Below are 20,488 nucleotides of genomic sequence, written 5' to 3'. Positions count from 1 at the left end.
TAGTAGTGACTAAGCAAATTAGTATGTCTTGACATGCATTTCCAAGAACTGAACACGCTTCGAAGTCAGGAAAAGGGAAAGCAACTACTCCCCGCTGCAGGCGGCCATGGCCGTGGCACCTAGTAATAATAATGTAGGTCCTATTTATCATTTAATATCCATTCCTGACCAAGATAACGTAATGTTCGCTGCTAGTTTTGGAATGAATAATCTTCTTTACAAGTTATTTGTATGTACTCAATAGTTCGTAGAAAATGATGCAAGACTGATCAAAATTAAGCTTACTGAATAGAAGAAGTTTCAGAGCATCTCTAGATAGTTCACGGTCAGTTCAATGAAACAGCGTAAAATTTGATCTGATCGTTTATATTCTGAATAAGAATTACGGGACACTTCGTTCATTCTTGCGTAAAAATGGGACATTTAGGCGTCCCTTTTGAGAATCAGAAAATACGAGACAATAGTTTAGAAAACAAACCTTCCCGGCTAAAAGAGGACGTCTCTAGTCACCGTACATTCCAGCCAAGTGTCACAGCAGCCTTGGGAAGTAACGTAACGGAAGTAATGCGTTACATACTTTCCAAAGTAAGTGTAACGGTATCGCGTTACAAATTTTTAAGCGACGTACCTAGTTTGCGTTACATTTCGGATGAGTAACTATAATAGTATATTTTTTCGGGAACAAACGTTTCTTTCCTGTAAGTAAATTTCTCAGAATGGAACAATGGAGCATGAGCTATGCCAGTGAGTAACCGACAGTCAACCACCGACACAAAGAGTAACAAATAAGATGTTAGTGCCACTTGCTGTTTCTGGAAGATGAGTACAGCCTCAGGGAAATCACCTGATGCAAGCACCTGGAAGATTTTGTCAGATTTTGACAGCTCCCAATCAATACATTCAGTGAGTGAATTGCGAGTACAATGGTAGTCTAGTATACTTTGGTTGGTGTTGTTTTTATGAAGACGGAGAACGAAAATATTTTATCGTTCGAACATTTGATAAATATTTCTTAAAAATTAAGGGTGAGGGTGGACAGAATTTAAAAGTAAAGTGTCTGGAGTGCCCCAGCGAGAAATATTTATCAACAGCCAGAAGTTCATCCACAAATTTGAGGAAGCATCGTGCTCTTAATAATATTATATTAATGCTTTCTTCAATACTTCATTCTTGTATATTACTATTCTGTTTATACTTATGGAGACTTTAGAACTTGCAATTTCTTCGGGGGAAAAGTTTCCATTGCAACAAAGCAAGAAAAAAAAATGTGGTAAGAACAGGCCAGAGGGACGGTGGGGGCAGACCGACAGGAGTTAAGAAATGTAGTAATAAGAAATATACTAACCTGGTAACAGTGATTTGAGTCGTGTGTGGTGTATGGTTATAGTTCGTGCTACACATCGCAGGAGTGGAATCCACTGAATATCGTGTGTTTACAGCACTATTGTGATGAAATCGGCAAACAGAAGTAAGTGTCCCAAAACGTGATTTCTAAAAACTCGACTTCATTAATTAAGTATTTGACAAGGAAGAAAAGTTGCTAAACATTCGCGGGAAGAGCAGCAGACAATAGCATGGATAGGCACACACGCCACTAGAGTAAATGAACGTTACGTACCCTCTATTGAGTAGGGTCAGAAATATTTGAAACCAATGTGTATTCGGGGCAGACGGACACGCAATTAGTGGGGCAAATGGACAGTGACCTAAATGGTTAATATGAAGTAGGAAAACAATATTTCTGTGTGTGATATTAGTTAAGAGGCGGGTTTCGTATTAGTACTACCATTTTTTCCAGACATGGTACGTCGTCGATCTCGCACAACAGACAGATGCAAATGGAAAGATGCGTGCATGGCCGCTGCTCTTAGAGCGATACGCGAAGACAAGATGGCTCTGTCAACTGCAAATGAAATGAAAATGAAATGAAATCTTTAAGTTTTACGTCCCATGATTATTCCGGCTAGGCTAAAGGAGACGGTCTGTCAACTGCAGCGACAACTTTCAATGTACCTTGTAATAAACTACGACGATGCGTTATGTCATCGCACATAATCCGAAAGTTTGGAAATCATAGAACATTCTCGTCTTGGATGAAATGGGATTTGGGTTAACTTTACGAATTACGAATTTCGAAAGTTGGCGTACATCTTTGCTGTTGCAAACAAATACAAACACACATTCAATAATGATGTAAAAATGGCTGGTAAAGATTGAGTGCGTGGTTTCCTACAGCGTCACAAAACACTTAGTGTGTGTGTAGCGCAATCATTGTCCTATGCTAGAGCTAGAAGTTTAACTCATGAAAATGTTAAGCATTGTTTTTTCTGGTTCCATGTAGAATGCGATCCAAACGGCCGTGATGCTTACTTTCTATGTATTCATTGTAAGAGTGTTAGTGGTTTGTAAACTGTAACTGTAACTGCCCGTTTTCCCCACTATTTTTGTCCTTCTGCCCCACCCCATGGAGCATATGGACATCTTACACCCTTATATATTAATTGTTCAATATATCCTTGACTAACTGACAAACCGATTTCTTTATTATACCTTTACTTCGTAGAAAGCTTACTGGTTTGTAAGAAACATCTTGAGTTCTCTTCGGTCATTCGTAAATATTCATACAAGCAACAGATAACTGCTTAGCATGTCCGTTTGCCCCGTCTTTACCATAAGATTTCATTTTCTCAAGAGATTAAATAAGGAAATATATATATTGAGTGTAGGCGAAATAGGTGTAATGTGTTGATTGGTTATCGTGACAATGATATAGTGATTTTCTATGATATACTCTTTTAACTAGAATAAATATGTTTTAAATTAGTCAGCAAAACGTCAAAACTTCGATGTAAAAAATATTGTAAACTGATTTACAGGATATAAATATCCTTATCAATCAATAATTAAGATTAATGGTTAATGTTTTTTTTTTTTTTTTTTTTTTTTACTTTTCAAAACATTTTTTGTCAATAAACATGTTTACAATATTCTACAGCAACTACAAATAGTGTAACACACACTGTAAAAATAATCCTACACTTTTTGTACGCTTAAACTGCAACGACTTTTCATCATAGGTTTTACATTTATATATGCGTGCAACAGGAGTGCAAATTATGTACAAAATGTGTGAGAAATGTGCAGAAGCTTCCAAGGGTGTAAGTCGTGCACATTTTTCACACGTTTTGTACACAATTAGCACTCCTGTTGCACGCATATATAAATGTAAAACCTATGATGAAAAGTCATTGCAGTTTAAGCGTACAAAAAGTAAACAATTTTTTACAGTGCAGTATAATATTTCAATAATAGCGTATTGTTCATAGTTAAGCGGTTAGCGTACGCGCCATTGGCGTGGGAGACCCAGGTTCGATTCCCGGCGGGAGCTCATGTTTGAATTTCACGTTAGTCAGTAGGTCCCGTCTCATATAGCCTAGCTGCTGAAAGGAACGTTAAAGTCAAAATCAAATCAATCAAATCAAATGAATAAACTGTTACTCTTGAGCAGGCCTACTTTATTACTAGAAAATACTTTGTTGACGGTATGTGATATTGGAGTTCTTTCAGATCAGTTTGCATATTCTAGAGTTAAGTTAATTAAAGAGTTTAGAACATGTGTCAATTTTAGAGTTACTGGTAAGTTTTGGTTAAATTCCAGTTCATGTGTTCTCAGTTTATTAGTTATAGCGCAATGATTCTCTATAACTATATTTCGTATTTTTAATTTTGCATAACAAATTATTTATTATACAGCTTGTTTCAAAACAACACCGACAACGTTTGGGAGGTGATTCCTGACACCGAGACAAGACAAAAAGTATAGACCAACCTGGGTGCACAAATGCTTCCTTTCGGAGTTATAGACTGCTGAATATATATATATATATATATATATATATATATATATATATATATATATATATATATATATATATATATAAAATGAACTTCAAAGATCCATGGCTCCAAAACTATGGGACCTACCGTAGTTGGGTTAAGACTTTACTTAGGAACGAGCATGTGCCCTATCCAAATATCCAAGTTTCAGAATCCTGCGGTACTTCCGCAACAATTTTTGTAGAGGTAGTTGGTGAGTACCTCAAATTTAGTGGCATATTTAGTATTTTGTTTCGGGGGGGTATGCACAACACTTGAATAAGCACTTATATTTTTCCTTTTGGGTGCCGAAAAAAATTAATGAACTTATGCATATAACAAACTTATTTCGGGAGCCATAAGCCTGATAGCCACCCCCCAAATACACCACTGTTCAAATTATATGCCCGTAGCCAAACTCCCTCTATAAAAATTGTTGCGTGAGTACATTATGATTTTGAAACATATATTTTTAGATAGTTCGCGTATTAGTTGCTAAGTCAAGTCTTGACCCGACTACGGAAGGTTCCTTTGTTCTGGAGTTATAGACCTTTAAAGTTCATTTTCTTCATGTTTTCGGCAGCCTATAACTCCGAAAGGAAGCATTTGTGCACCCAGGTTGTCTATACTTTTTGTCTTATCTCGGTGTCAGGAATCACCTCCTAAACGTTGTCGGTGCTGTTTTGAAACACCCTGTATAATAAGTTAGACAGAATAATAATAAGACGTTTTTTTTTCTAACCCAGCATGATTTATTTTAGTCAGTGTTGCATTATAAGAAAATGTTTATATAGCTGCCATGTAAGAATTTGTTGTTGCATCTACATAAAGCGATTCAGAACGTGCACTATTGTGTTTATAAAGTTAGCGAAGCACATCAAAATTTCCAATAAAGTAACTGTCCACATGAAAGGATATGGTAGCGGTATTATTATAAACCTACAGTTCTTAACGTTTACGATGATTGGGAAAGATCAGAATGTGCAGTAATAATAATAATAATAATAATAATAATAATAATAATAATAATAATAATAATAATAATAATAATAATAATAATAATAATAATAACAAAATTGAAATAATTTTTTTCTACTTATTGAAACTTTCGGATCTAAAAGTAACGCGTCACTTGTGTTACTCTTGAAGTAAAGTAACAGTTACCTTCCCGGGGCAAGTAACGCGTTTCCTTTTTATGGGAAAGTAAAGTAACTTCTAACGCGTTACATTTCTACAAGTAACTTACCCAATACTGTCTCACGGTAATTCATCTTTCACACTGGATAAGAAATGATCTGTACACACAGATAGGAATTTTAGATAAAAAATTTTGGTAAACAAAGGTGGAAAATTTTGGAATAAACGTCCAAATTTCAAATGTAAGTCTTCATGCAAATAGTATCAAAAACTAATTTCGTTATGTACAAGATCTAAAAGTTCACTCATGTATTAAAAGGTCTACCTATATCAAGTCCCAGAAGATAACATTATTAAAGTCACAAATCCAGCTTTTACAACACTTCAATGTTTAATATTTCATTTTTTTTTTCAGTGAGTCTGAATCTCCACCGCTATGAAATTTATCACATACATGTCTTTGCCGATTATACACATACTAACATTGTAAGAAATACCGGGCGAATTCGTTATCAAATTATTTTGCTACAACAACGTATTTATAGACATGCGACAATAATTTTGGACCTGAGTGTACATGAGGGATGATGTCCCTCGACGAGCACTCTATCCGATGAAAGGGAAGGAAGAAACAATTGGGAAAGGAAGGAAACGGCCTGAGATCATTATGCTAGGTACCATCCTGTCATTTGCCTGGTGTGAATAAGGGAAACCCAGGAAAAACCTCACTCAACATGGCTGACACTTTTTCGACCGAGTGTCCCACCGGGAATCGAGACCGGGACCGCTCGCACCAAAGGCGAGAGCGTTCGCGACTACGCCACGCGGGACTACAGTCTCGAATTTAGGCCTCAAAGATCTCCTCGCTCTTGTCACCTCACATATAATTCATGTTTCCCTTGAAGCTGTTGTATGCGGGAACTTCCATCACGAAATCCAATCCACGATTAAACACTGTACCCATTTCTTCGTGGTAGATCTTCGATAGAGGTTCGTCACTTTCTCTGGCTCTCTTCTTTGTTGCCAGCCGTTGAACTCAAACTTCTGCTTTAGCGATGTCTGGTTGACATTTGTGTTTCGTTGACTTCTTACTTTTCCCTTTGCTACTAACTGTTTTCTGCACTTATCTTTCTTCTCTCTCCCACACAGCCAAGTTGTTGTCTTAGTTCTCAGTTGTTGTCTTCTTCTTCACGTGATACTTGAATCTTTAATACGCAGCACAGGGCTTGCCTTTCGTCGTCTCAGGAGTTGTCACTACATCCATTATAAAATCCCGAACTAAACGATAATAATAATAATAATAATAATAATAATAATAATAATAATAATAATAATAATAATAATAATAATAATAATAATAATAATAATAATTTTAGTTCACTGAAGGGCAATCCACACGAATACAGTTTTTCTTTATAGTACAATATATACAATAAAAGTGTAAGTTAATGATATATATATATATATATATATATATATATATATATATATATATATAGGCCTATATACAAAAATTAATATACGTATATTAATATAATTAACTAAACTAACCATGTGAGTCTAATTAATCCTACACAAAGCTGTTTGGCACTTCCCAGATATCTGTCCACAATCCTTGCGAGTTATTTGGCTTTTTAGGACACAAAATATAGAAAAATAAATGTAAAGTGAAAGTAAAATTATTTCAGTAACATTATCAAAAAAATCGATCTATATACAATATGTTTACTTGCTAGAGTTATTCACTTCAAACGCACCGTTGCATTAATCCGTTGTGTCCATTGGGCTTATAATTGAGGTTTATTGTCCTCTTATACCTAGGTATAGTCCCAAGCTATCACAATCAGCCAATGAAAATAAATCACAGGTGGCACGGCTGTGGGGAAGGATTCTTTACTCTGTATGTCCGCCCCTCCGGGCAGTGGGTGAGCTCAAACAGGTTCTTTCATCTCGCGGGGCGCAAACTTCCCGATTCATGTACATCGCGGGCGCACCTTCCCCTCTTTTTAGGGTAGGACGCAAATTTCCCGGGCGCAAAATTCTCGACACCACGACGCACATGTTCGGTGTTCCATGTGTAATTACACAGCCACACACACAGAAAATAAATAAATAAAAGTTCTGTGCACCGGATCCCAGGCTATGGATTCGATGTATTTTGTTATACAGAATCCAAATTTTGAAACCCCAAGACGATCATCTGTGTCAGTCTTTTTTAATGGATGAAAAACTTCAGCGATTTTGGATAGGGAGAATACACGTAAGACAGCACTTCTTTTTTGCCCGTTAAACGAAATTGACACGGTCGATCGTCTTGGGCTTTCAAAATTTGGATTCTGCGTAACAAAATACATCGAATACGTACCCTGGGGTCCACCGCATAGAACGTTGGTTTTTGTATGGCTCTCTTACATGTATTCTCCCTATCCAAAATCGCTAAAATTTTTCAACCATAAAAAAAAATGACTGTCGATTGTCTTGGGGTTTCGAAATTTGGATTTTGCGTTACAAAATATATCGAATCCATACCCTGGGTTCCACTACAAACTTTTATTTTTGTGTGTGTGGCTGTGTTATTATAGGAACAAAATGCAGCAAAGGAGCCAAACATAAGTTTTAAAAGTGCAAAAAGGAATAACACTGAGAAAAAGTGCAAGAAAAGTGCCTACATTGAAAACAAAGGCACAAAAAGCTGCAACCAAAACACAGTTATGAGTGTTTATTCAATGTTTTCCTTGCAAGAAAAGTTAATTTCGGCATTTTAATAGCAAAATAATAATAATAGTAATAATAATAAATAGGTGCAGCACTTAAAATGTCTAGCTCTGAGCATTATTTCTTTTACATTACATTATTTGCACTGCATTGCACTTAAAAGTAGTAAACACTCTTGTGACTATATGGTCAGCGTACGCGACTTTGGTGCGGGAGACTCGGGTTTCCCATGTTGCCAAGTGGGAACTCATGTGGTTCGAATTTCGCGTTAAGTTGTAAATCCACGTCTCATATGGCCTCGGTGCTGAACGGGATACTAAACTCCAAATCAATCAGCTAAAATTTTTGTAGCGTAGAACTTTAAATTCGCATTTAATTTGTTTGTATTTACTACAGTTCACTAGCCTTGGCTCTTTATTCATAATGTAAAATTTATGTGAAGTAGCAGTTTGTGTTCTTTCACTAGGAAATGTATTTTATTTCATGCACCCGTGGTTCATTTTCTGTCCTAAAGCAAGACCAAGTGCAATTCAACGATTATGAGATTATTAGCGTCATAATGTTACAGTAAGAAGAAACGCAACTGCCCACACACAAAAGCTGCAAAACGGTATTGTTAACCTTAAACTGACATTGTCTGGAATCGAACCCCCGATCCCATACACCAGACGTGATCACTGATTACTGCTTTTCTTTTGACAGTTAAATAAGTTTTAAAATACGTTTAAGTTGGTTTTATCTTCTCCTGTCTCATCTTACACAGGCATGTTGTTAATATCTTTGATTTAAAAGAGTTATGGCGTCTTTAGTGGTCGACAGTCAGTTCCGCAATTGCACTAAAAAAAGAAAAAAAGTAAGTTGGATAAAACAATGAACGCATTTTATTTGTTTACAACACTGAAGCTCCGCATTACCTGTGAGGTTGAGTTATTACCTAACCTCTTCAACATGGCCTTGCACTGTTCATTCACGTCGTACTGCTACTCTAGTAATGTATTGATTTTTGCGACGTCTGTGGCGTTCGCAGGCGAAGATATCTGAATTCGTACGTAAAAGTTGTTTGTGGAATGCGCTCGAGAAACCATACATGCTGTTGCTTTATTTGAGACCAGTTCGTTTCCTTCTATTTTGTAATAATATTTTAAAAAATGAAGGACACTTATTGGACGTTTATTGAAATCAGCATAATTGCTTTCGTTACCTTTTCGTTGGTTAGTATTAGCCACTGCAGCTACAATTACGGGAATATCAACTGTGGAAAAGTAAGTAAGCAAATTTTGTGTTGATACATGTTTGTAGATGTTATATTTAACATTTTTGCTATTTATTATTATTTAATATGACTAAGATATTTGAGGATAGTGCAACTTTATAGCTTATGCCAAAATAATACTACAAAATTAAAGGAAGTAGGGAATTGCATTTAAAAACACCACTAAATAGTACCATATTGTACTAGCTAATAGTAGTAAATTTGTCTTTAAAAAAATGAAAAATCAGAAATGTACTTGGCACAGTAGGCGACCCATCTATTTTTTGCATTCCTCTACGCACTTTTGAACTGATTGTGTTGTTTTAAGGAGATTCGCTTTGAAATTAGCTTGTTTTGCAACATTCACATTATGCACTTTGTTACACATTAAGAAATATTCAATCGCTTACCTCTGGTATGTGCGGTCCTTGTGTTGATCCCCGGTCAAGTAAGTTTATGTAGACATCATCGTGTCTGTGGGTTTTCTCGGGATACTCCCGTTTCCTCCCACGTTCTCATTCCACCGATTCTTCCACTTGCCTTAATCATCCGTTTCCCTTAGAATAGTGAGCATGAATGTGGAACTTTAAACTGAAAAAAGAAATATTCAAGGTTGCAATTACGATTACCATGTGTTCAGTTAATGTACAAGATTGTATGGATAATTTGAAATGCACATATTTTGGAGCATTTTGATATTATAGCTTACAAACCAGAATTCGGGATGAAAAAAATTAGTGTATGGTTGATGAAAATTAAAATAAGAAATTTCTATTAAATGATTTTAATAGGCGTGTAGGGGCGTCCATAAGGATAATGACGATGTGTCGCTGATACAGTGGCATTACTACTAATTAAGTTTTCTTGTTTGATATGGTTCTACGGAAAACAGGATCATTATCTTCTTTTTCCTCTCATTTTGTATATAATGATTGATTTTAAATAGGCTAAAGCCAAAAATAGTAATAATGAATATTATTTGCCGAACACTTTAAAGTGAACACTCTTATCGCCCTATGTCCATGAAGAGTCTTCGTTTCATATTACGGAACTTAAAATCACAAAACTAATAAATTTCAAGGGTATATTTTAAATTGTCAGTTGTTATGTTCAGTATTCTGCAAATCAAGGCATACTTATTTAATCTCACACATATTGCCATTTCCAATATCAGAATTAATCTAAAATCACACCATTCAATTTCAAGTTTCGACATGCTTTAAGTCCAAGTTCAGCCTCTCAGTGAGAGTAAGCCCCTCTCCAAGTACACCTAGGGGGGGAGAGGAGACTCATAAAAATGATCGAAAACGATCGATAGTGTCAAATTCATAGTTTTCGAAGTCCATGAGCTGATTGGTGACAATCCATCCAAGTTAAGTTGGCAAGTTTTATGTTTTTAGCTGAAAACTGAAATAGTGTTGATTAGAGGGAGATGAGGATTACGTTCACATATTTATGTAAACTGTCCATTAGCTATACCTTTTCTTGAGAACACTTAATCACATACGTACGTACTACAATATTTCTTTTACCTTGTAATACTTATACTAAACCTAGGTTTGGCTTATGCTTAGAGTTACCAGACAGTTTCTTTCTTTTACCTGAACATGTTCTCTTTTTGCCCCGGAAAAGACCCGTGAAGATTTTCAGGAAATGGAAAATGGGGAAACGTCCTCTTTTTGGGGATACAAATAACTGCTTTAAGATTCATGTACAACATGGACCATTTATCTTGATACATGCTTCTAACTTTGAAATTAATAAGTACAACGCTGTGAAATTTTGTACCATGCAAAGACCGAAGCGAGGACATGGTTTGATATACTCTTCAATACCACCAGACTAACAGTGTTGCCAACCCAACATTAAGTTGTAGTCTTTCAAATAGTACTACGTTAGTTCATTACATATTTTAAATTTACATGTAAAATGAAAAGTTACAATTCCACGCTTATTAGGAGGCATTGCAAACTAAGGAATTTGCAATATCACAAAACACAGATAAACTGCCAAATTTAGGAGGGTTCTACAACACTACTTAAACAAGTTACACAGACGGGGTAACGAACATCTAAAATATGTTATTGTCGAATACTAGTTCATCATATGATTATTTCGAATAAGTAGAAACAAAATCACGAGGAACAGAAAATTAGACATTTTTTCAAAGAATTTTATTTCGAAAAAGTGTTTAGAAAAGTATCACATGTAATTACTCACAAGGAACGGACATGAACCATTCGGATATCCGAATCGAATCTGAATCGATGAAAGCCTGAATCAAATTTCGCGGACACTCTCCTCATGCCCAAATTCTCATTAAAAATTGAATGTGTCGGTTTGATTGAATGGTTTCCGCTTGGGTATCGCAAAGCTTTTGACAAAATTTGATATAATATTCTTGTTCTAGTTTTTCAGTCATTTACAAAAAAACTGAAATCCGACGACCGATCAGTAGACGTCTTCACTCGTTGGTCGACTGCCAGCGACTGACGCTTTCTGCGAGTGGGAAAATATTCACGACTGCGCATGAGTGTCTCCTCTACATCTACTCTGAACAAAGTCTCCCACGCTTCATTGATTTACATGGGTAAAAATAGGTTCGATACTTTTTGAACATACCTCCTATAAATAATTGTTGATGATGTGTTACAATGTTCAGTTTCTAAGGAAATGCACTTAGGGATGGGCACGAGTCGAGTCAAAGGTAATTTTCTCGAGTCGAGTTTCGAGTCGAGTCACTGTTTTGAGGTCGAGTTTCGAGTAGAATCGAGTTTGATACATATATCGCTCGTTCAGTTCGTGTTAACTAGTTTCGAAATCATGACCTGATTAGACTGGAAAGCGAAAACCATGAGAAATGTAAGTAGTAATATGGATTACTTTTAATGTTGCTCACGAGAGGGGACATTGCTGGTTTTTCGTCTCGTCTCGATAACGAGACAACAATAGATTTTTATAACGAGACAGTCTCAAATACCGTAAGCACCAATATAAGTATATACTGTAGTTCTTACCATCAAGGCTCAGACCCATACGGTCGAATTTTTGAGCCCAAGCAGAAACCTAACCCGGACAGTGATGTTAACCGGCTCGGCTCGGTTCAACTGAGAGAACAGCTCGATCCGGCTCGGTTGGGATGATCTGTCGGCTCGGCTCAATTGAGCCGATAGGTTAAACCGGTTTGGTTGGGATGAGCCATCGACTCGGTTCAATTGAGCGATGGCTCGAGCCGACTCGCTTGGGATGAGCCACGAACTTAGCCCAAGTCAGCCGATGGCTCGAGCCTGCTCGCTTGAGGCGAGCCATCGGCACAGTAGACGTGACACATTAACGTTTTTTCTGAGCTCGGCTCTGTGGTGAACAAGCCATGAGTCGACCCATTCAAACCAATTGCACCATTAGAGTCGGTACAAAGGATTTAACGTGATCAAGTGGATCAAATGGATCATTGAAAGAAATTCTTGGTTCGGCTGTGAAGAAGACTATTACGAAACTAAGTTCTTGTACAGTCAGGTGTAAATTTCCGACTGGATAAATCGTGTAAGCTATCTTAAAGAATTAATGGATAGAAGCAGTGATTAGTAGTTTTCGTTGGTTCAGGTGGGTGGGACCATGGGTCCCCTGCCCCCTTTGGGTATGACCTTAGTACTCTAAATCGTTTCCTTAGTTTTGAGAGCTTTTTGCGCATACAGAAAATCAACCGGAAAAATATAATAAAATTGCTTCTACCGCTTGTTGAAACCGAGGCAAGCAAACTTTTCGAGAATAGTCGAGACCGCACACATAGAAGGCAGGTCTATTCGCCACTTGGCAGGGAAGAGGTAGGAAAAAAAAGACCATTGTTCTTAGTTAATTTTCTTTAACGTAACAATTAATTTTCACTTTAGACCTACAGATGGTGATCAGAAAAATGGAAACACCTGAACGAAATTGCAACTTACCAGATTAATATGGTGTCGGGCCGCCTTTTGCCTTCAAAACAGTCTTGATGCGACGTGAGATGGAGGCATAGAGGTCGTGAATGGTAGCAAGTGGAATTTTACACTCGCATTCCTCGTGCAGGGCATCGGCCAGTTCTGTGAGAGAGGATGGAGGTGGAAATCGTCGCCGGAGTCGTGTTTCCAAGACGGACCACAGATGTTCAATTATGTTGAGATCTGGGGATTGGGCGGGCCAGGGGAAGTGTTGAACTTCATCCCGATGTTCCACAAACCACGCTCCTACAACGCCAGCTGTGTGAATGGGTGCATTATCGTCCTGGAAGATGGCGTCATTGTTCGGGAACAACATCCGGACCATAGGATAGAAGTGGTCTCCTAAAATTGCGACATAATCGTTGGCAGTGGTTCGTCCACTAAGTGTGACCACAGGACCCAATGAAAACCATGATATGGCGGCCCACAGCATCACCGAGCCGCCGCCATGTTTCACAGTTGGGCGGAGACACTCCAGATCATAAGCTTCTTTGGACGTTCTCCACACATAAACACGGCCCGTGGTTGGGAATAGGGTGAAGGATGACTCATCCGACCATATCACACGTTTCCAGTCCTCAACGGTCCAAGTTGCATGGTCGCGGCACCATTTGCGGCGTGCGAAAGTGTTATGGTCCCTGATGAGCGGTTTGACCCGTGCAACACGACCCCGTAAGTTCATGTCATGTAATTCGCGGCGGACTGTGATTGTCGAAATAGGGTGGGGGAGATGCTGATTGAGTTCCTCTGTCACTTGTTCCGCAGTGGCACAACGGTTCTGCGTGACAATACGCTTTAATACCCGGCGTGACCTGTCATTCATTATTTTCTTCCGCTCACTGTTCCGCTTCTCCGATGTGGTTTTCCCGTGTGTTGTGTAGGCCGTCATCACCTTCGACACTGTCCCACTCGACACACCTAACACAGTAGCCACTGCCAGCACACTCACTCCACATAACCGCGCACCAACAATTTGCCCTCTTTGAAAATCTGAGAGGTCTCCCATTTTACACTACCTCCGTCTGCTGCAGCCACTGGACACTGCTGTTCCACTGCGCCTGACGTAGTATGGAAACCAACCTAACACACCACCACCAGCGGTCCGGCGCTGCGGGCGCCACACACCACTGCCAACCCATACATCTGACGTGTTGCCAACTACAGGTGTTTCCGTTTTTCTGATCACCATCTGTATATACAATACTCAATTATAGATACAAACGCATATATAGGTAACAAATGCATTCAAGAAATCAAGTAATTAACTCTTTGTCACTCATCTGCTAACAACAATGTTTCGTGCAGCAATGTGATAATGATAGAATAGCGGCAGGTTCAACAGTTGGCATCTACATAATGTGAAACAAAAGTCAAGTTTGTTTATTCTATGGTTATTACTTTCCATTTATGACAGATCTCTTGTAGGGTGGAAGTGACCCAAAACTGGATAGGGGGAAGGAAGAGGAAGACAGCAAAACATTCTTTTGACAATTGTCCGTCCTCGCATTTTCTCCCTAGCAAGATACCTTCAAGGAGTAAAATATAGGCTCTATATAGTTCATTGATCTCACTTTTAAAAAAATGTGCTGAACAATATTTTTGAGTACAGAAAATCTGTAGACCGTACTTTAAAAAATCTGGTTTTCCGTATTGCGAAGAAAAATCTCTAGGGCTATAGATAAATACGTAGATCTTGCAAGTCTTTTGACGAGCGCTGTTATACGAGGTTGGGAGGGAGAAAACACTTTCTCTGGAGACAGACTGGTTTTGTTTTACAACATGCTGTTTTGAATAATGTATGTGCTCATGTGTTTCGTATCTTCTACGATCAGTTAATCAGACAAAATGCTCTTTCTTTTATTGTCTCCTGTTAGTTTGTTTGAAGCAGTAAAACCTCCAAACTTCTAGATAGAGAGAGGATTGGGCCACAAATAGTCAACAGAGTGATGCGGAAAGAAAATACTCATAAGCTTGTCTAAGTAACGGCCGAAGTGATTTGAAAGGAAATGAAATTAAGTATTTATGTTCCACGATTATGCCAACTAGGCTAAAGGAGACGGTGATGATAAGAAATGAAGGAATTTTGGAATGAAGAAAGTGGGAGGAAATGGGAGAACCGTGAGAAAACCCCCACACACGGTGTTTATCTACCACAAAGTTCACTTGGCGCTAGCTGGGATCGAACCAGGGACACATGCACCAGAGGTGAACGCTCTACCACTGAGTCACCGCGGCCCACCTAGGTGATTTGACCAAATTACGTGCCTATAATATTTTTCTAGTTAGAAACAGAAAAGGTGCTAGAATACGTAGCGTTTGCCACGAACATTAAAATATTAAATATTTCAATAGATTCTATGGAATCAGGGATCTTAATAGTCTTTTTCAGGACTAAAGCTGTAAGAATAATATGAAAAAAGATTGTTTATAACACAAAAGGACATCAGAAGTGTCTTTCATTTAGGTTTCCCAAATTTTACCCCGAAATAGTAGTTGCCCTGAGTGACACTCCTTACCCCCAGTTTTTCAAGGATGATATCATTGAAAGTATAAATTAAGTGAAGATCAAAAGCATCAGAAATTATAGTTCTGAGATTAAAAGGTAACTTCCAATTGTCTTACGCAAAGAATTCTCGTGTAAAAGATTTTTCTTGATCTAGATGTATTAGTCTTTTGAATGCTTCTCGGTGAAATTTCAATCAGTGCGTATTGTGGAAGTTGGGAGAGGAGCGCAGAACAATAATCCACATGACATTAGGTCTCTTTGAACAATAAAACATTTTTTTTTTATTTCAAGTGTATTCTGCTATCTAAGCTATTAGGGTAAGAGATAGTGAATAGTTAGAAACAGAAAAGGTGCTAGAATTTTCATTGTGGATGAATGGATAGATTTTAGGTTTCTGGGCTTTCGGTATCTATGGCCATTTAGCTCATCACGCATGAGAAATGACGTCCCTTGGCGATCACATTATACGGAGAAAAGGAAGGAAGAAAGGATTGGGGAAGGAAGGAAGCGGCCTGGGACCTATAAGTTAAGTACTACCCTATTGCTTGGTGTGAATGAGGAAAATCTCATTCAAGATGGCTCACCTGAAAAAGCTTTTTACACTTTCTCTACCGAGTAGCCCCACCGGGAATCGAACCCGGGACCGCTCGCACCGAAGAGAAATTTCATTGTATCACACTATACTGTTTTCAATCATTACGCAGGAAATTAAGCTGATCCAAGGTCTACCAGCTTCTGGGTGAAGAGATGGCAAGGGCTGTACTATATGTCCTAAGGCAATTAAGTTGGTGAGTCCTATAAACGTATGACCCCATGCCCACCAACACCCTCCTCCGGAATGTAAACCCGAAACCTTGTGAACGATGCCTTTGCATCTTAGACTTAGGCTATTTGAGAAAGCGTTTTTGATGCGTTACCCCCTATAACGAACGCGGCCAAGGTGGCTATTCAGTAATTTTACTTTCACCAGAGTTGTAAATCATACTGTGAGCCAGTCAGGGTTTCCGGGTCTTTTTGCCAGGTCCAGGTATGTAATAGCAGAGTTCCAGTACTCTGCACAAACCATCTTCCAAGCAGCTGTTTCTTGCTACAATCCTGGCAACACGTCTTTCTTTTTTTTCCCTTCCCTTTGAAATCTTTTAAACAGCAGGCGGTCTATTGTTCCGGAAAACACCAAATACCCTCGATCTGACGTTTTCTTTGCGTTTTTATTGCTTTCGAGTTTGTGATTAGCCATCCACATTTAAATACATGGTCAGCGTATTCCAAGCGTACGCATGGGCAATAAATACGCTTTGCGATCGCCTCAAATAGCCGTGTACTTAGACTTTACGACTACCGAGATCGGCAGTCAACTAGTTTTTGGTATTCAGATACAAACCGCCCATCTTTCATGTTTTTACATGATGAAAAATGAAATCTTTGAGTTTTACGTCCCACGATTATGCCGGTTAGGCTAAAGGAGACCTTGATGATGAGAGATGAATGAAATTGTGGAATGAAGAAAGTGGGAGGAAACGGGAGAACCCCGAGAAAACCTACGCACACGGTGTTCGTCCACCACAAAGTTCACTTGGCGGAAGTTTTTACATGGTGTTAATAATAATAATAATAATAATAATAATAATAATAATAATAATAATAATAATAATAATAATAATAATAATAAGTAGTAGTAGTAGTAGTAGTAGTGGTAGTAGTAGTAGTAGTAGTAACATTGATATTATGCAGGCTACCTGAAGAGAGTACTTAGAACACAGGATTTGGCTCGATTTGGCTCAACTCGACTCAAATTCGAGTCGAGTTCAAGGAAATTTTCGAGTCGAGTTCTCGGGTCGAGCTGAAAGATGTCTGATTTGAGTCGAGTCGAGTTTCAAAGAAAACTTGCTCGAACTCGCTCGTGCCCATCCCTAAATGGAATACATTAATTTGTAAGCGTGAAGGAAAGGAACTTAATATTTCCGTTGGTAATTAAAAAGGTTTAGTTGTATTAATTATATTTTCTCATCAGGGGCGTCATTTGAGGGAGGAAGGAAGGCAGTATCTTCCTGAGTTGGATATAATACACTAATGTGGATGATATAGATGTAACATACTAATAAAATACATAAAACTCTACTTAGCCTATATCGATGGAGCATCTTGTCTCCCTCCAAAGCAAAATATGAAATAACGCTGCTGTTCTGAGATAATTCTGTTCTGATGATTTCTTGAGCTACGTATGTATTCTCTTCTGAATAGTGACCAGTACTACATATCTCATGAGTACTGCACTCACTTGTTTCGTAGAGTTATGTTTGCATAGTGTGAATGTTGAGGGGGTTTTTAGGACGGGAGATATGAGTGACTCTGCATTACTTTATAGGGTTGCCAGAATATAAGAACACTAGAAGACAGTACACATAGCTTATTTCTCGTTTTGTTGTTATCGTATACGATTGTTGAAATAATTGTCGTGATTTGAAGCTAAACATGAATAACGCCAATAATTCAGTGCAATACTGAAGAAATGTATAAAAGTTTTAAATTCTGTAAAATAATAATATTAGAATGTATTAAAATAATTTTAAAATCTCTACACGTCAGCCTATCAGTATTAATTCTTTTTAAAATATTTAATGCTTATACTTGTGCATGTGCATAAGTTACATATATAGGGCAATTACTATCATAATGGTTTACGTATTCAATGTAGAAAAACTTAAAGTGTGTACAGGATTGTTATCACAAAAGTGATTAATGACTAAGTTCATTTTATATATATATATATATATATATATACATATATATATATATACACGAGGGCTGATCAACAAATACTGAGACTTTTAGTTGTACCGCAGTTTTCTTTGTTTCCGAATGCCGGCACTGTTTTTGCCCGTTGGATACCACGACTGTTGACTCGGGAACAAAAGACTGTGCGTGTTGAGACTTCCTGTGAGGTACTGCGTTCCTTTGCTGAGAGAGGAGATGAGTTTCTTCAGTCAATTATCACTGGAGATGAAACTTGGTTACATGACTACGATCCAGAGGGAAAGCAAGCTACCACAATGTGGAAATCACTAGGTTCTCCCACACCAAAAAAGGCGAAAGTTATTCCATCTGAAGGGAAGGTTATGGTAATCACGTTTTTTGATGGTAGAGGAATGATTTACTAGCATGTACTTCCCCTCACTCTACTGTTACAGGGACACTACACTTCCGTTTTGGCCACACTGATTAAGCACATTGCGAAGAAGCGACCTGAATTGATTCAACATCACTTGTGTACCACATCCACCTTACAGTCCCGATCTCGCTTCGCGCAATTTTTTCGGTTTCCATCTCTTAAGGCAAAGCTCCACAGTACTCACTTTGAGAACTCTGAAGCAGTGGTGAAGAAGTGTGAGGCAAACATATCACCACACGCCTGATACTTGAATATTTTTTAACACTTCTTGTCTAACATCTTACTATTTTTCTTTATTTCAAAAGGTCTATGATATATTTAGCAATTCACAATAAGGTACACAATTGCAATGAAAAAGAAGGAAAGAGTAGTCAGGTATTTCCTTGTAAATTGACAGTTCTTTAAAGTTCCTCAGTAAAGTTACAAGGAATCACTGTCAAATGTGCTTCCATAACAGCATCGTTAAATTACAAATAATATAAGAAAATTCAACTATATATATATATATATATATATATATATATATATATATATATATATATATATATATATATATATATATATATATATATATACGAAGTGCATGCCAAAATTACGTACCATATTCCCATTAACGTCCATCGTTTTCAATTTTCGAGTTATATATTTCCATCATCTCTTAACATTGTTCTCGTCCACTTCTACTCACCATTGCAATATTTGTATCCTATCATTAAAATCATCTGAGAAGTCTGTTGGGGGAGGGATATATGTTTTAGACCCTGTAGACTGTCATTTCCTTGAGCGCTTTTGGACTAAAAATATCTGCCTCACAATGAGTCTTTCAGTTTTGGAAACAGAAGATGATCACAGGGTGATAGTTCTTGGAAGCAGAATGAATGAGGGACCACTTCAATGTTCTTATCCTGTAAAATTCTTTCTTAAGTGAGAGACCTTCTTGTCTCCATCCAGCTATCGGGGGACGTAGAGTAATCCAACCTTGGACAACTTCAAGTAGTCTGTTAAAACTCTTCCGACGATGCAAAGAGAGAATCATAAAAGTCCCAAATATTTTCAGCAGAGCAGGATTAAGCGGGAGTCTTAGAGAGCTGTAGCCCCGGGCCTCTACTCTGATAGAAAACTCAACTGACTGTCTAAAAATGAATTATACAAAATACAATCATCATCATAAGATAAAATATGAGCAATAATATAAAACACCTTAACTTTCCTACTATACTTTCATAGAAATGTATAAGGCAAAGTAAGCAGAGCCACATATTTTTTCTAGCCCCGAGCCTCCAAATGGCTAATCCAGATCTGATTTGCAGTAGATAGCCTCTCTCCTCCATAATCAGGACCTGAACAGGAACAACGTATTCTGCGGTGGTAACACAAATTCGGGTTGAGGATCTTGGCAGAATTTCAGCTTATCCTTGGCTCTCATACATCCACGCTCGCACTTCCGCACAGTGCTTTCAGCAAGGGCAGAGTTCCGAGAAACATCTTAGAACTGGCGTTGGATGTCGACCCCTTTTCCACAGCATGTAGAGAAAAACTTTATTAGGCAGGTTACGGTAATCTGTCATTTTAGGTCAATATTAAAGAAGGCTTTCTTTCATAGGTAAATTTACTAAAAATAAACAATGAAGCTTGACATAAACCTTAAAACCTAAAGTGAATTCATGTGTCTAATAGGTCTAATAGGTCTAAAGTGAATTCATGTGTCATATTAGGATCTAATCTACTCATAGTAGTTTTTGAATTATGGCAAAATCGTGTGTAATTTGGGTAAGCATCACGCAATTTATATTGTGAGATATGTCATTATCATTTTCTGTAATAACTAACTGCTTTCTACAAACAAGAGTTGTAAA

At 37.8% G+C, this 20,488-nt stretch overlaps 1 protein-coding gene across 1 annotated transcript in view; it reads left to right on the top strand.

The window, feature by feature from the left end:
• The first annotated feature begins 8,737 nt into the window (after positions 1–8,737).
• LOC145688518 (endosome/lysosome-associated apoptosis and autophagy regulator family member 2-like) overlaps positions 8,738–20,488 on the top strand; it is a 120,892-nt gene continuing 109,141 nt past the window's right edge. The window contains exon 1 of the mRNA XM_081762867.1: positions 8,738–8,990. Within this exon, the coding sequence (XP_081618993.1) occupies positions 8,877–8,990 (114 nt within the window). The 5' untranslated portion in view covers positions 8,738–8,876. The remainder of the gene's footprint in view (positions 8,991–20,488) is intronic.

Source organism: Thermobia domestica, chromosome 6, assembly GCF_964235325.1.
Source record: "Thermobia domestica chromosome 6, izTheDome1.hap1.1, whole genome shotgun sequence".
Classification (NCBI taxonomy): domain Eukaryota; kingdom Metazoa; phylum Arthropoda; class Insecta; order Zygentoma; family Lepismatidae; genus Thermobia; species Thermobia domestica.
Note: the sequence above shows the minus strand (reverse complement) of the source record. Positions and strands in the feature narration are given on the sequence as shown.